We start from the raw sequence: 17,425 nt of genomic DNA on the forward strand, positions 1-17,425 counted from the left end.
TGAGGTCACCCCTCAGTCTCCTCTTCTCCAAGCTAAAGAGACCCAGCTCCCTCAGCCTCTCCTCATAAGGGAGATGTTCCACTCCCTTAATCACCTTCGTGGCTCTGCTCTGGACTCTCTCTAGCAGTTCCCTGTCCTTCTTGAACTGAGGGGCCCAGAACTGGACACAATATTCCAGATGCGGCCTCACCAGGGCAGAGTAGAGGGGGAGGAGAACCTCTCTTGACCTGTTAACCACACCCCTTCTAATACACCCCAGGATGCCATTGGCCTTCTTGGCCACAAGGGCACATTGCTGGTTCATGGTCATCCTGCTGTCCACTAGGACCCCCAGGTCCCTTTCCCCTGTGCTGGTCTCCAACAGGTCTGTCCCCAACTTGTACTGGTACATGGGGTTGTTCTTGCCCAGATGCAGGACTCTACACTTGCCCTTGTTATATTTCATTAAATTTCTCCCCGCCCAACTCTCCAGCCTGTCCAGGTCTCTCTGAATGGCTGCGCAGCCTTCCGTTGTGTCAGCCACTCCTCCCAGTTTTGTGTCATCAGTGAACTTGCTGACAGTGCACTCTATTCCCTCATCCAAGTCATTAATGAATATATTGAATAGTACTGGTCCCAGTACTGACCCTTGAGGGACTCCACGAGATACAGGCCTCCAACTGGACTCTGTCCCATTGACCACCACTCTCTGGCTTCTTTCCTTCAGCCAGTTCACAATCCACCTCACTCCCCGATCATCCAGACCCCACTTCCTCAGTTTAGCTGCGAGGATGCTGTGGGAGACCGTGTCAAACGCCTTACTGAAATCGAGATAGACCACATCCACAGCTTTACCATCATCTATCCACCGGGTTATGTCCTCATAAAAGGCTATCAAGTTGGTTAAGCATGACTTCCCCTTGGTGAAGCCATGCTGAGTGCCCCTAATGATCCCCCTATCCTTGATGTGCCTAGAGACAGCACCAAGGACAAGTTGTTCCATCACCTTTCTGGGGATGGAGGTGAGGCTGACCAGTCTATAGTTACCCAGGTCCTCCTTCTTGCCCTTTTTGAAGACTGGAGTGACATTCGCTTTCCTCCAGTCCTCAGGCACCTCTCCCATTGCCCACGACTTAGCAAAGATGATGAAGAGTGGCCTAGCAATGACTTCCGCCAGCTCCCTCAGCACCTGCGGGTGCATCCCATCAGGGCCCATGGATTTATGGACATCCAGATTGTTTAATTGGTCCCTGACCCAGCCCTCATCAACCAAGACAGATTCCTCCTCTATCCTGACTTCTTCTGGGGCCTCAGGGGTCCGGGGCTCCTCAGGACAGCCTCCAGCAGTATAGACAGAGGCAAAGAAGGCATTCAGTAACTCTGCCTTCTTTTTATCCTCTGTCTCCAGGGCCCCCACCTCATTCATCAGTGGGCCTCCATTGCCTCTAGTGTTGGCTTTACCTGCAATGTATTTGAAGAAGCCCTTTCTGTTGTCCTTGACCTCTCTTGCAAGGTTTAATTCCAAGGAGGCCTTAGCTTTCCTAGTTGCCTCCCTACATCCTCTGACAACAGACTTATATTCCTCCCAAGTGGCCAGCCCCTCCTTCCATGATCTGTACACCCTCTTCTTCCACTTGAGTTTGCCCAGCAGTTCCCTGTTTAACCATGCAGGTCTCCTGGTACCCTTTCTTGACTTCCTACCTGTTGGGATGCTCTGATCTTGAGCTAGGAAGAAGCAGTCCTTGAATGCTAATCAACTATCTTGGGCCCCCTTACCTTCTAGTACCCTGCCCCATGGGATTTCCCCTAGCAATTGCTTGAAAAGGCCAAAGTTGGTCCTACTGAAGTCCAGGGCTGTGATTCTGCTGGATATTCTGTTCCTGCCACAGGAGATCCTGAACTCCACCATCTCATGGTCACTACAACCAAGGCTGCCCTCTACCTTCACCGCTTCAACCAGACTCTCCTTGTTAGTGGGGATAAGATCCAGCAACGCTCCTCTCCTAGTTGGCTCATCCACCATTTGCATCAGAAAGTTATCATCAATGCACTGGAGGAACCTTCTGGACTGAGGATGGCTGGCTGAGTAGGCCTCCCAGCAAATATCAGGGTAGTTGAAATCCCCCATGACAACCAGGGCCTGTAATTGTGAGACTGCTCTCAGCTGCCTGTAGAAGGCCTCATCAACCTCCTCATCCTGATCTGGTGGCCTGTAATAGACACCCACAACAGTATCACCCATGCCAGCCTGCCCCTTATGAATCTCATTCTTTCAGTAATCAAAATAGATATTAATCTCAAATCTGAAGAATATATCTGACAAATCTCTATGGAATTTTAAGTGAATCTTAGGAATTTAGATTTTAGTTTCGAGAAATATTTCTGGGCTCTCTACTAACTCTAGTATAGGTACAGTATTAACTACTGGATGCCTCCAGCTCTCTCCATTATTTATTGTATTTTATCCAGACGACTCTAAGTCTCTTGTCTCCTGGGATTCATCTTTGATATCCATTCTGCATGGCCTTAGCCTGATGATAGGTTACATTCACATTGCTTGGCACCCCAGGCTACATTGACTCCTTGTGATTCTGAGGAATTTATTTTCCTTGGTGTTCAACTTGAAAAACCCAAATAATGACAGACTTGTACTGAACTTTTCTTAGCTGTGTTTTTCAGCATGATGGTAGATGCTGTGTAGCCTGTGAAGTGGTATGAAGGAACAAAGACTCATGATGCAGTGCTTGAGGAATTTGCAGGCCAGAGAAATCTTGCCTGTACTATTTATAGCAAACAGTAAAGAGAGGAAACTAGCCATGGAGTTACATTTTTGTCTGGTCTAAAGGGGAGCTAGTTGGCTCTGCTACAGCTAAAAGACAAAGAGGTTAGGAACTAACAAAGAGGCAGGCTCTTACACAAAGATATTCCCTTACATGGATAGAGATGCCTATTTGTATTTTAGATGTGGTAGGGTAGCCTTCCTTCTCTCCAGAAAGGTTAAGGTCTTACCAAAGGTCTTGAGTGAGATCTGCCAGACCCATACATGTTTCTGAAATGGCCACAAAGCACGAAAGTGTAGACAAATTAATTCCATTTGCAGGGTGTTATGTTTTGTGAAAACACAGTTAGTTGATCATGTAGGCACAGTAACAGATAATTACTCAGGTACAGATTCATATTATATAGTTTTGGGTAGCTTCCTGAGGAACCTCTGTCAGTAGCTTGTTCTTAGGAAGCATCACTAGTAGGTAACTGAGGAATAGTCATCTCCAGAAAATGTTTCACAGCAGCTATGTTAGGTTATTGTTTTGCTTCATGAACTGCAAGTGCTGCCAAGAGAGCCTCAGAAAGCTAGAATTAGTCTTCATAAGTTTCCTTCTTGGGTACCTCGGTTATACAAAGGCAAAGTAAACACTGAAATCCCATGAGCAATTACTCATATCTTATGCAATCTTATACTGAACTGCTTTTTTATGAACAGGTAAGAAGCAATCACGTCACTATGTTTTGCAGAACTCCCACCACTTGGGTTATGTTTTTTCAATTAAATCATGGAGAAGGGTTGTCTTCCCTAACCAGTCATGAATCAGACCACAAGCACTGCTGAAGTGGTGTGAAGGTAAGAAGAGAAGAAAGTTTTTCACTGTTGTTCTTCTTCAGGAATTTTTATAGGGTAATCGCTTCCTTCCAAGGAGGAATTAATCCACTGGCATTTCAACATCTACACCATATGTAGGGACTACACTGAGCAACGTATCTAGGCTTCTGAGCTGCTTGTTGACATGCACGTATAGAGTCAGGGAAGAGAGAAATAGACATGGCTATGGAACGATCCATCTGGCTTATTTTAGACCTTTTCCTGTCAATGACAGCAGTATTACCTGGAAATGCCTGTATATCTATATTCCCTACAAAGAAGACAAGCTGAGTATATTGTATATTAGGTAACTAAACTGATAGTTATCTAAATCTCAGCAGATGAATTCCAGCTTCTCAGTATAGTCTTCTGATGTTCAGATAGCTTAGCTATTTACTGCAGTTCAAGTGACAGAGAAATGTAAGCATTGTATTTTACTTAGGAGAATCACTATCACTCTTTTGTAATTGCTTATTTAGAGATTTGACTGATGTGTAAGATGAACAATTTGAAATATGAAACACTCAGATATCCCCAGTTTTATAGGTAGAACTGGCCAGGTCAGGAAGTACTGAATACATGTACTGTAGAGACAAATTTGTTAAGAATGTATTTTGCACTGACTAAGAAAAAAAGACAAAATTTTGCAGCTTCTCCTTAGACCCGTGGATTTTCTCATGGCAGTAAAAGCTAACAGTAATGTGGTTACAAAGTTATATGGGTTTGCACATTACAAGTCTTCAATCATGGTTTATAATACCAGTTCTGAAACTATAAAAGATTTTAAATGAACAGTATCTATCTGGACTGCTATTTCAGTGTCAACGAATTGTTTTACGAAGATAAATGTTCTTGCATCACTGAAAACCTAGTTTATTATATGCTTTTCTCTAATACTTCTGGGGAGAGGGGAAGAGGTGGTTTGTTTCTTTGCTTTTAACATGAAATAAAATATTACACTAGTAGAACTTTAAAACAAGATGAAAAAACATTTATTATCTTAGACTAGACAATGGCAATGTTAAAGGAGAGAAATGTGCATTTTTCCACTTTGAAAGGGTTTTTTTCTTTTCAATTTTGACCTGTAGAAATTGACAATTATGTATGAAAATTAGCTCGTTAATTTTTTTTTAAAAGTGGATAGATAGAGAAATGGAAAAACAGGGGATGGGAAGGGAATAGACACAGACAGAGAAATACATTCCTCCAAAATGTAATTCATCTTCCCTGAGAGATTTATTTGGAATAACACATATTGCTCTCTGGAAATACCTGTTTCATTTAGTGAATATCTTGAGGCTTTCTATGCTGGAAAAATGTGGCAGACACCAAGCTCTACTCCACAGGCAGAGCAGGAATGATATTAAATTTGTTCTTATATCTTAAAAATGGTATATGATCGGAATGTAATAATGTTCTTCCTTTTCTCCCTCTCATGTTTTTCCTTTTTTATCATTATCATTCTTCCTTTCTTCCTTTCAACTTGCCATTTTTTCATTTCTTCCTCTGCAGTTCTTCTCACTGTTTCTTTGATTTTAAAATTATTTAATATTTTTTATCTTTTATTGTCTTTACTTTTTTTCTGAAGCTTGATACTATGCCCTTTGCCATGAAGCAGAAAAACAGCACAAAATTCCAGGAGTTTATCCTCTTGGGATTTCCAACTATCATGGAACTTCGGATGTTGCTCTTTGTGATATTCCTGGTGGCCTACATGATGACCATCTTGGAAAATATACTCATAATTATTTTGATAAAGATGAACCATCAGCTTCACAAGCCAATGTATTTCTTTCTCAGCAACCTTTCCTTCCTGGAGGCTTGGTACATCTCAGTCACTGTCCCCAAACTGCTAGTGAATTTTCTTGTTGAAAGCAATAATATATCTTTTGGAGGCTGTATGACCCAGCTTTACTTCTTCAGCTCCCTTATTTGTACTGAGTGTGTCCTCCTTGCAGTCATGGCTTATGATCGTTATGTGGCCATCTGCAATCCCCTGCGCTATCCAGTCATCATGAACCACCGGCTCTGCATGCAACTAGCCACATGCTCCTGGCTCATTGGCTTCTTGTCCTCCATGCTGAAAGTATTTTTCATCTCTCACCTGTCTTTCTGTGGCTCCAATGTCATCAACCACTTTTTCTGTGACATCAGCCCCTTGCTGAACATATCATGTGCTGACATGACAATGGCTGAAATAGTGGATTTCATCCTGGCCTTGCTTATCTTGCTAGTTCCCCTCTCTGTCACGATTATCTCCTATATATGCATCATCAGCACCATCCTGCATATCCCCACAGCCCAGGGCAGGAAGAAAGCCTTCTCCACCTGTGTTTCTCACCTCACTGTAGTCATTATCTTCTTTTCAGCCACTCTGTTTATGTATGCCCGGCCCAAGAGAATCCACCCTTTTGACTTAAACAAGCTGGTGTCAATTATGTACACTATTGTAACTCCCATGCTCAATCCTTTCATTTACTGTCTGAGGAACCAGGAAGTTAAAGGTGCTTTGAAAAAAATCTTCAGTGTTAGGCAGACTGCCTCCAAGGTCTCTCAATCAATTGCTGTCCACCTTTAAGTTAGTTCCTTATAGACAGAATTTAAGAGTGAAAGTTAAAAGGAAAGGTTCTAAGATTTAGGTTTTACTTAATCAGAATTGCAATCATCATAATGCTGGTAACTCAAGAAACTGAGGCATACATGTGGCCACTTACCCTCAACAAGAAGTGTTTCCACCTATTACCTTCAAATAATCTTACTTCTCTGATGAAGGTTACTGATTTGACTCACAGGCACTTCAGGGAACAAAAAGACATGTCTAGGATATCATACATCACCAGCTTTGAGAACACAATTGAAACATTCTGTTAACAGCATGTGATCCAATTCCAGTCAATATATATCAGCAAAGGTGAGATGCATGTGCCTAACTAAAGGCACATGCCTCATGTTTTAGAGACCTTGGGTATTCTGCTCAATATACAAATGTGATGCTAAAAGGAAGAGCCTCTTCTGGAGTTCCTGTATCATATCTGCTTATCCAAAAGGGGATGTCTCAGGCACTCCACAGTATTTCACATTCTACAAGAAGCCTGTACTTAGGAACCTGAATCAGTCCTAGAAGAGAGTAACATCAGAAGGAAAGAAGGTGTTCACAGTGGAATGGGAGAAGCCCAGCTATTACGGAAGGTTGAAATAAATACTCTAAATAAACTGAAGACTTTAAATCCTTGTCATTGTAAATAAAATAACTTTTTTTTCCCATTTTGTAGGACATTTTCATTAATTTCTGTTCTCTGCTGAAGTCACTGCGTATTAGTTTGAATATGAATGAACTTACATTTTTTTGGGAATTTCGTGTATTTTAGGAGTCAGTGGCTGCATCTCTGCTGCCTTTGTCAACATGTGTTTCACTAAACCATTCTGTGATTCTGTAAATTAATTTACTCTAGGGAGAGATCTGTGGCCATTTTGCTAAACATATCACAGTGTCAGACACTGATATGCTCATAGCTAGGCCACTTTTGACCAGGCTGGCCATGTCAATGAGCAATCCCTTGACTGTGACCTACTCCAAAGGCTTTTGCGTCTGTTCACCTAGGTCTTCTGCCAGTGTGTTGTGTATAATATTCACTGCCACTTCTCTGTTTCACAACAGCAAAGTGATTTTCCCCATTTTCCTCATGGATCTTAATATACGCTGCTTTTAATTATTATCATCATAGAATGGTTTGGGTTGGAAGGGACCTTAAAGATCATCTAGTTCCAAGTGCCCGGCCATGGGCCGGGACACCTTCCACTAGACCGGGTTGCTCAGAGCCCCATATAACCTGGCCTTGAACACTGCCAGGGAGGGGGCAGCCACAGCTTCTCTGGGTAACCTGTTCCAGTGTCTCACCACCCTCACAGTAGAGAATTTCTTCCTAATATCTAATATAAATCTCCCCTCTTTCAGTTTAAAACTGTTCCCCCTTGTCCTGTCACTACATGCACTTGTAAAAAGCCCCTGTCCTGGTTTCCTGTAGGCCCCCCTCAGGTACTAGAAGTTTGCTATAAGGTCTCCTTGGAGCCTTCTCTTCTCCACACTAAACAACCCCAACTCTCTCAGCCTGTCTCCATAGGAGAGATGCTCCAGCCCTCTGATCATCTTTGTGGCCCTCCTCTTGTCTCGCTCCAACAGCTCCATGTCCTTCTTATGTTGGGGGCCCCAGAGCTGGATGCAGCACTGCAGGTGGGGTCTCACAAGAGTGGAGTAGAGGAGCAGAATCACCTCCCTCGACCTGCTGACCACGCTTCTTTTGATGCAGCCCAGGATACTGTTGGCTTTCTGGGCTGCAAGCGCACATTGCCGGCTCATGTTGAGCTTCTTGTCAGCTATCACCTCCAAGTCCTTCTCCTCAGGGCTGCTCTCAATCCATTCTCCGCCCATCCTGTGTTTGTGCTTGGGATTGCCCCGACTCATGTGCAGGACCTTGTACTTGGCCTTGTTGAACTTCATACGGTTTGCACAGGCCCAGCTCTCAAACCTGTCAAGGTCCCTCTGGATGGCTTGAGAGGGACCCTCCAGCGTGTCGACCGCACCACACAGCTTGATGTCGTTGGCAAACTTGCTGAGAGCACACTCAATCCCACTGTCCATGTCGCCGACAAAGATGTTAAACAGGACCGGTCCCAATACTGACCCCTGAGGAACGCCACTTGTCACTCGTCTCCACTTGGATATAGAGCCGTTGACCGCAACCCTTAGAGTGCAACCATCCAGCCAATTCCTTATCCACTGAGTGGTCCATCTGTCAAGTCCATGTCTCTCCAATTTAGAGAGAAGGATGTCATGCAGGACAGTGTCAAATGCTTCGCACAGTTCCAGGTAGATGACATAAGTTGCTCTTCCCCTATGCACCAGCGCTGTAACCCCATCATAGAAGGCCACCAAATTTGTCAGGCATGATTTGCCCTTAGTGAAGCCATGCTGGCTGTCACCAATCACCTCCTTGGTTTCCATGTGCCTCAGTATAGTTACCAGGAGTCAGTGAGACTGACTGGCCCGTAGTTCCCTGGGTTTTCCTCTTTTCCCTTTTTGAAAATGAGGATTATGTTTCCGCTTTTCCAGTCAGTGGGAACTTCACCAGACTGCCATGACTTCTCAAAAATGATGGATATGGGCTTAGCAACTTCATCCACCAGTTCCCTCAAGACCCGCGGATGCATCCCATCAGGTCCCATGGACTTGTGCACCTTCAGGTTCCCTAGATGGTCTCAAACCTGGTCTTCTCCTACAGTGGGCGGTTCTTCATCCTCCCAGTCCCTGCCTTTGCCTTCTGAGACTTGGGTGGTGTGGCTGGAGCACTTGCTGGTGAAGACTGAGGTAAAATTTGTTGTGTACCTCAGCCTTCTCCATATCCTGCGTAACTACGTCTCCCATTTCCTTCTGGAGAGGGCCTACATTTTCCCTAGTCTTCCTTTTATCACCAATATACCTATAGAAGCTTTTCTTGTTGCCCTTGACATCTCTAGTTCCTCTTGTTTGTTCCCCATGCTTCATGCATTTGCATAGAAGCATTTCATTTGGGCCCCCAAAGAAGCTGACTTATTGCCTGAAACTCCTTTCTGCTGTTTTCATTTATTTGTTATTAATTTTATATTTATTTATTTAGAATGACACTGTGGTTAACACACTTCAGATGCAACTACACTGATGTCTCATTCAGTTACAAGCAACATTCCTGCATTTCCAAACATAAGGTCCTGTGATGCTCTTGCCTTCCTGCGGCCCTTCACTGGGCTGGAAATACTGTAATAGTTTTAAGCTAATCTAAAAGTTCACATTTTTTGTAATACAGCCAAAAACTACCTCACAGCCTGTGATGTTTATGCTTCTACATGGTACCGAGGTTCTGTGATGTATGTAGGGAATGAAGAGCAGAAAAAAATTAGGCAAGTAAAGATGCCAAGACTGGTGCAGCATTATCCAAGTATTGCGCCATGTGGACAGAGAAAGAGGGAGGAGATGTTTCATCTTTGCATCCAAGTCAAATAGATTCTTAGCTGATCAGAACCACAGTACCACCGCTATGTTTTGTTTGAGAAAAGAACCAGTTTTCCATTGCAGAAGACTCCTAACCTACATTCACTAAATAGTCCAGATAGACTTTATACAGAGACAGTCAGATGAATAGCACTTTATAGTGAGACTCAACCAAATATGGGCTCAGTTCAGTAGAACCATTATCTGATTCCTGACTGACAAGCTGTGTTTAAAGCCTATGAAAATGCCACTTGGAGGACAAGTTCAACTTCATACTTACCTTTAAATATGCAAAAAAATAATAGGACTGCAACTCAGCACAGCTGGTTGGTATTCACCTCACCTATCTTATGAATGTGATTTCACTCCAGGTTTAAACATGTAAGTGGAAGCAGAAGATGTCTCAGCTTTCAGTATTATCAAGGATGTTCTAGGACTTGTATTAGTTGCACAGTCATGGGTGCTTAGTGCCTCTTGAAATGACCTTGTATATCCTGGCTGTCTTCTAGTTGTTGTTCCAGAAGGACACTGGCCTTACACAGAACCTGTGTCATATCTACCATATCTATATGACCTGTGTCACATCTTTAATAACAGACATCTATCCTGTGCACTGAATATGTCTCTAAACAATATAAAACTACTGTCTAGAGATCTGTTGAGATGATTAAGTATAAAGGCAGGATCCAGTTTCCTAAACATAGCCATCTGGAGCCATTTCAGTAGAATTTGGGTATCTCACCTTGGCCACAGTTTACAGAGACTGTATTGCCCAGAGCTTCATTGACTATAATCACCTCTTAGGTAGTTAGGATGGGAGTTTACTCTAAAGGAGTGATCCACTATGAGCCATGTGGATACATGCCATTCCAGTCCATTTGTTCAGGGGAATAGAGATTAATCCCCAAGACAGGTCACAAAGTGCTTAAGAAGCATTATAAGCATTATAATGCTTGTATATTAATGATTTATAATGCTTATAGAGCCTATTATGTGAAATAACTTTGGCTTGTTCTTGTATCACACATACCTAAATAATGTAAATTCATTTGCAGGCTCCCTTTTGGAACTAAATAATTCTCTCCCAGCCAAAACTCATTAGGGTCTGCTCCTCATAGAATAGATAAAACTATTTTAATTTTGGCTCCTTTCTCTGTGGAACAACAGTGGAGTTTTTCAAGAATTTCTGGGTGTGACATGCTCTCAGTTTCATACTGTGAAACATGATTCTGGAATGCTGCAGCAAAGCCTTCACATTTTTTTCAAACACTTTGAACTAAGCACATTCAGGCAAAATGAAAAATAACATGGTCTTCAGATTTCAGAGGAGAACTGGGGCTTCTTGGAGATGTGTAGGTCTACACCTAGCTACCCAAACTGTACTTATTCTTTTACTGAAACCCTCCCTAATCCCCTGTGCTATTGCTTAATTGTGCTAATTTGCATTGGCTCTACTAATTTATTCTCAAAATTTCCCAGCATGCATTCTGTCATTCGTGGTCTCCTCATTCTTGCTGTCCTACTTCACACATAAGAGTCAAGCATGTCTGCATGTGTATGTGAATGTTTGCTAACTTCAGAGTCATGGAATCATAAAACAATTTAAGTTCAAAAGAACCTCTGGAATTCCAACTTCTTTCTCAGAGGAAGGTTAAATCTGAAGAAAATTCAGCTTGCTCAGTGTCATATGAGGTAGAATTTTTATTATCTCCAAGGAGATTAATATCTTATTGGGGATTCCACCACCAGTCTGGGCCCAAGTTTCATCCTTACAGTGAAAGTAGAATTTTGTTATATCTAACAGGAACTTCCTGTGTTCCAGCTTGTTCTCTACTGCCTCCAGGCCTGCCACTGAGTACCTCCAAGATGAGTCTGTCTCCAACTTCTCTACCCCTGACCCCTCTCCCCAACTAGGGAGATGTAGACAATGAGAACTTCCCTGGGCCTTGACTTCTTAAGGATAAACAAGCCCTGCTCTCTCAGCCTCTCCCTGTATGTCTTGTTCTCCAGACCTTTAGCCATCTTGGTGGTCCTTCACTAGATTCATTCCACTCCATCTATCACTGGCTTCTTTATCCGGGGAACCTTAGACTGGACACAATACTGCAGACTTGGGTCTTGCAATGTTATTTCTGATCCTCCTTTTGCTCTGAACATATTTTTTAGAAGCCCTTTTTGTTATCCTTCACAATGCTGGACAGCTTGAACTCTAATTGAGCTTCAGCTGCATGAATTTTCTCCCTGTACTGGCGAACAGCAACTCTCTAGTCCTCCAGTGTCACCTGTCCTTGCTTCCAATGTCTATACACTTTCCTTTTGCACCTAAGTTCTAGAAGAAGATCTATGCTCAGCCAAGCCAGCCTTCTGCCCCACTTCCCACACTTTGGAATTGCCTGCTCCTGCACTCTTAAGAGATGGCTCTTAAAAAGTGACCAGCATTCATGGACCCCAATACCTTCAAAAGTAGATTCCCAAGGGACCTTACTAACTAGATCCTTTAGCAGCTCAAAGTCTGCTCTCCCTATATCCAGGGTCAAAGTTTTGCTGACAGTTTTTCTCCTATCGCAAATGATTTGGAATTCAACTACTTCATGATCATTGTGACCAAGACAGCCACCAATCACCACTTCATCCACAGTCCCTCTCTGTTTACAAACAACAAGTCTAGGAGAGCACCTTTCACAGAATCACAGAATCACAGAATGTTAGGGATTGGAAGGGACCTCAAAAGATCATCTAGTCCAATCCCCCTGCCGGGGCAGGATTGCCTAGACCATATCACACAGGAACGCATCCAGGCGGGTTTTGAATGTCTCCAGAGAAGGAGACTCCACAACCTCTCTGGGCAGCCTGTTCCAGTGTTCGGTCACCCTCACCATAAAGAAGTTTTTCCTCATATTTAAGTGGAACCTCCTGTGTTCCAGCTTGCACCCATTGCCCCTTGTCCTGTCAAGGGATGTCACTGAGAAGAGCCTGGCTCCATCCTCTTGACACTTGCCCTTTACATATTTATAAACATTAATGAGGTCACCCCTCAGTCTCCTCTTCTTCAAGCTAAAGAGACCCAGCTCCCTCAGCCTCTCCTCATAAGGGAGATGTTCCACTCCCTTAATCATCTTCGTGGCTCTGCGCTGGACTCTCTCTAGCAGTTCCCTGTCCTTCTTGAACTGAGGGGCCCAGAACTGGACACAATATTCCAGATGCGGCCTCACCAGGGCAGAGTAGAGGGGGAGGAGAACCTCTCTTGACCTGTTAACCACACCCCTTCTAATACACCCCAGGATGCCATTGGCCTTCTTGGCCACAAGGGCACACTGCTGGCTCATGGTCATCCTGTTGTCCACTAGGACCCCCAGGTCCCTTTCCCCTGTGCTGGCCTCCAACAGGTCTGCCCCCAACTTGTACTGGTACATGGGGTTGTTCTTGCCCAGATGCAGGACTCTACACTTGCCCTTGTTATATTTCATTAAATTTCTCCCCGCCCAACTCTCCAGCCTGTCCAGGTCTCTCTGAATGGCTGCGCAGCCTTCCGTTGTGTCAGCCACTCCTCCCAGTTTTGTGTCATCAGCGAACTTGCTGACAGCGCACTCTAATTCCTCATCCAAGTCATTAATGAATATATTGAATAGAACTGGTCCCAGAACCGACCCTTGAGGGACTCCGCTAGACACAGACCTCCAACTGGACTCAGTCCCATTGACCACCACTCTCTGGCTTCTTTCCTTCAGCCAGTTCACAATCCACCTCACTACCCGATCATCCAGACCACACTTCCTCAGTTTAGCTGCGAGGATGCTGTGGGAGACCGTGTCAAATGCTTTAGTGAAATCGAGATAGACCACATCCACAGCTTTACCATCATCTATCCACCGGGTAACATCCTCATAAAAGGCTATCAAGTTGGTTGAGCATGACTTCCCCTTGGTGAAGCCATGCTGAGTGCCCCTAATGATCCCCCTATCCTTGATGTGCCTAGAGACAGCACCAAGAACAAGTTGTTCCATCACCTTTCCGGGGATGGAGGTGAGGCTGACCAGTCTATAGTTACCCGGGTCCTCCTTCTTGCCCTTTTTGAAGACTGGAGTGACATTCGTTTTCCTCCAGTCCTCAGGCACCTCTCCCGTTGCCCACGACTTAGCAAAGATGATGGAGAGTGGCCTAGCAATGACTTCCGCCAGCTCCCTCAGCACCCGCGGGTGCATCCCATCAGGACCCATGGATTTATGGACATCCAGGTTGCTTAACTGGTCCCTGACCCAGCCCTCATCAACCAAGACAGATTCCTCCTCTATCCTGACTACCTTAATCTACCTTCACCGCTTCAACCAGACTCTCCTTGTTAGTGGGGATAAGATCCAGCAGCGCTCCTCTCCTAGTTGGCTCATCCACCATTTGCATCAGAAAGTTATCATCAACGCACTGGAGGAACCTCCTGGACTGGGGATGGCTGGCTGAGTAGGCCTCCCAGCAAATATCAGGGTAGTTGAAATCCCCCACGACAACCAGGCCCTGTAATTGCGAGACTGCTCTCAGCTGCCTGTAGAAGGCCTCATCACCCTCCTCATCCTGATCCAGTGGCCTGTAATAGACACCCACAACAGTATCACCCCTGCCAGCCTGCCCCTTAATTCGCACCCACAAACTCTCAACTCGCTCCTGATCCGCCCCTGGACAGAACTCAATACATTCTAGCTGCTCACTCACATAAAGAGCAACTCCACCACCTCTCCTTAGCGGCCTGTCTTTCCTGAACAGGACATAGCCATCCATGACCACATTCCAGTCATGCGAGGCGTCCCACCAAGTCTCTGTAATTGCCACTAGATCATAGCCCCCCGACCGAACACGGATTTCTAACTCCTCCTGTTTATTCCCCATGCTGCGTGAATTAGTGTACAGGCATTTCAGGGAGCGAGCTGGGCACACCGATTTCACCCCAGGGGGATGGGGGGCCTCCTGGTCTACCTCAACACTAGAGCGTTGCCCCAGTGGTGCAAGCACAGCTACTACCCCATCCCCCTTCGAATCTAGTTTAAAGCTCTCCGAATGAGCCCTGCTAATTCCTGTCCCAGAACCCTTTTGCCCCTACGACATAAACCTTTCCCATGTATTACAGTCACGCCTGGTGTCTTATAAAACCAGCCATTATCAAAGAACCCAAAGCCCTGCCTGTAGCACCAGTCTCGTAGCCAGGCATTAATAGAGAGAATCCTACTATTCCATCCCACGTCATCACCTGAAAATGGAAGGAGGGAGGAGAAAACAACTTGTGCCCCAGACTCTTTCACCAACCGTCCTAGGGCCTTGTAGTCTTTCTTCATCCCCCTCAGACTACGGGATGCAGCTTCTTCCCCACCTGTCTGGAAGATCAGCAGAGGGTAGTAGTCTGTGGCCTTCACCAGGTTGGGGAGTTTCCTGGTGATATCCCTGATTCGGGCTCCAGGCAGGCTGCAGACCTCCCTGTGTTGGGGGTCAGCTCTGCATATTGGGCCCTCAGATCCCTTTAGGAAGGAGTCTCCAACCACTAAAACTCTTCTCTTCTTCCTTGTGGAGGAGGTAGCTATGCGCCTGTCAGGTTTTTCTGACTGTGGTGGGACCTCTGATATAGGTTGCCTCTCCACCACATCCCCATTGGACCGGCTGTATTCCACTAGGGCTTCATATCTATTGCTCAGAGGCACCTGTGAAGGCAAGATAGGCAAGGAGGGCACTCGCCTTTTGCCACGGCCATAGACTTGCCTCCACTCACTCCCCTCCTCTAGGTTATCATTTTCCACCTGAGAGGGGCAGAGTACAGTTGTCCCTCGATCCTGGGAGCTCTCCGGCAGGTGCTCCCATTTTTGTTGCAGGGAGGGCAGAGCCTGGTTCCACCAGTCTATCTCCATTTCAGCCTCCCGAATGCTCCTAAGCCTTTCCACTTCGGCTTGAAGCCTTTCAACCTGGCTTTGCAGCTGTGCCGCTCGGCCGAGCAGAACATCTACCTGCTCACAGCGCACACAGCCCCCTGTCACCACAGAGATACTGTAGCATTCCCTGCAGCCTGCAACCTGCACCATCGCCTCCTTCCGTGGGAGCTCTGTCTGGGTTTCCACATCCATTTTGGTCTTCTTCCACCGGGTAGATACCATTGTTCTTCCACTGAACTGGGAAATACCTGTTGGTGTCACCCCTGGTTCACAGCTCCTTGGCACCTTCCTCGCCTTGTGCACTGGGAGGGAGTCAGCGCCCTCCCCAACGAGCTGCAAACGACTGCAGCCTCTCCTGCCCTGGAGGAGCCTCTCCTGCCCTGGGACACACCCAGTCACTGCTGACTCACACAGCACTGCTGAGTCTCCCACTCCCTTCTGGGCAGGGACTAGTCCCTGTCCTCCAAGAGACTTTTTATCACCCGATAACAGGGGGTGGAGCGTTTAAATCGTTTAAATCGCCCGCGGTGCCTCCACGGTGCCTCCGGCTACGCCCCCTCCTCTTCTGATTCGTTGCCGGGAACCTCTGGGTCAGGGGTCAGGGGGAGCAGCTCGGGGCTGATGCTCGCGGGGGGCTCAGGGGGGGCCCAGAGTACAAAAAACCGCCCGGTTAAGCCCGATGTCGCCCTCGCCCCCACACTAACCTCAAGTCGCTGCCGCCGCTTTCGCTGCTGCCGCCGCTGTCAGCTGTTTGTTCTGGTTTCCTTGTTGGTTTCCTTGGTACCTGCACTAAGAAGTAATCTTCAGCGTGCTTCAGGAATTTCCTGGACTTGTTTGTGTCTGCTGTATGATACATCCATAAGGACAAGGGCAGTTGATCTAGAGATATCACTTAATTTCTTGTCAAATAATTCATCAGTGTTGTCATCCTGTCTGGGTGGTCAATAGTAAATTCCTGCGACAACATTCACTTTATTTGCTTTCCCCTTCATCCTTACCAGAGGCTCTGAACTGTGTCATTGCCAACTGCAAGTGTCATACAATGCAACCTCTCCCTTAAATACAGCACCACCCTTCTGCCTTGCCTATCCCTCCTGAAGAGCCTATAACCGCCTGTCATGGCACACCAGTCACAGGACTCATCTCACCAGGTTTCGCTTATCAACAGAATCATTTGTACATCATGTTTCAGTGAAGTGGCATCAGGTATCAATGAAGGGAAGCTATTTCCAGGTAAGTGTATCCTACATCTGCCCGTCTTTTAGAGGATTCTTTGTGTTACTAACGGATTTCACTCACATGTGTTCCACTGCAGAAACTATCTGGGCAAACAATAAACCCAATACTGTGGATGTTTGGCCAGTCCATATCAGGGGGACTTGATATGGATGGCAAAGGATATCCAGGTACATCCACTACTCTGGCAGGTACAACCTCATGATAGGTCTTTAAATGTGGGATAATGAATATTTTTCTTGTCATACCTGCAGTGTCAGGAAAGACAAATCCTACCAAATGCCTCACATTGATTAGAAGAGAAGCTTTTGAGAAGACCTGTTTAATGAGCAGCTGTATACCTTGTTCAGCAATTTCATCAACAGTTTTAGTTACAAACCTTTGAAGAAATAATTCATCAAAATCAGGAATGCTGCTTTTTTGCTTAATCTATTTCTGGCTACTGGAAGATTACCAGACCTTCTGTTTTCAGGGTTGAGGTATTGGTTTTTAAGTTCAGTGACAAATACTATTGCCAGGGTAGGGAAGATGGAAGAAATAATTTGTTTCTGTGATTGGTCCCTTTGGAAGAACAAACCAAATGCAGAGATGAAGTCTTTGGGAAAGCAAAGAAATAATAAACAGATGTCGTGGCACAGTCTC

The 17,425-nt window shown here is 45.4% G+C and overlaps 1 protein-coding gene across 1 annotated transcript; it reads left to right on the forward strand.

Annotated features, from left to right (window-relative positions):
• The first annotated feature begins 5,225 nt into the window (after positions 1-5,225).
• On the forward strand, positions 5,226-6,194 carry LOC137673720 (olfactory receptor 6B1-like). Its single transcript, XM_068418682.1, has one exon. The coding sequence runs from the start codon at positions 5,226-5,228 to the stop codon at positions 6,192-6,194; it is 969 nt and encodes a 322-aa protein (XP_068274783.1).
• The last annotated feature ends 11,231 nt before the right edge of the window (positions 6,195-17,425 follow it).

This window comes from Nyctibius grandis, chromosome 26 (genome assembly GCF_013368605.1).
Source record: "Nyctibius grandis isolate bNycGra1 chromosome 26, bNycGra1.pri, whole genome shotgun sequence".
Classification (NCBI taxonomy): domain Eukaryota; kingdom Metazoa; phylum Chordata; class Aves; order Nyctibiiformes; family Nyctibiidae; genus Nyctibius; species Nyctibius grandis.

Bases quoted from the DNA above. Each gene is read 5' to 3' on its own strand.
- LOC137673720 (XM_068418682.1), top strand. From the start codon at position 5,226: ATGAAGCAGAAAAACAGCACAAAATTCCAGGAGTTTATCCTCTTGGGA.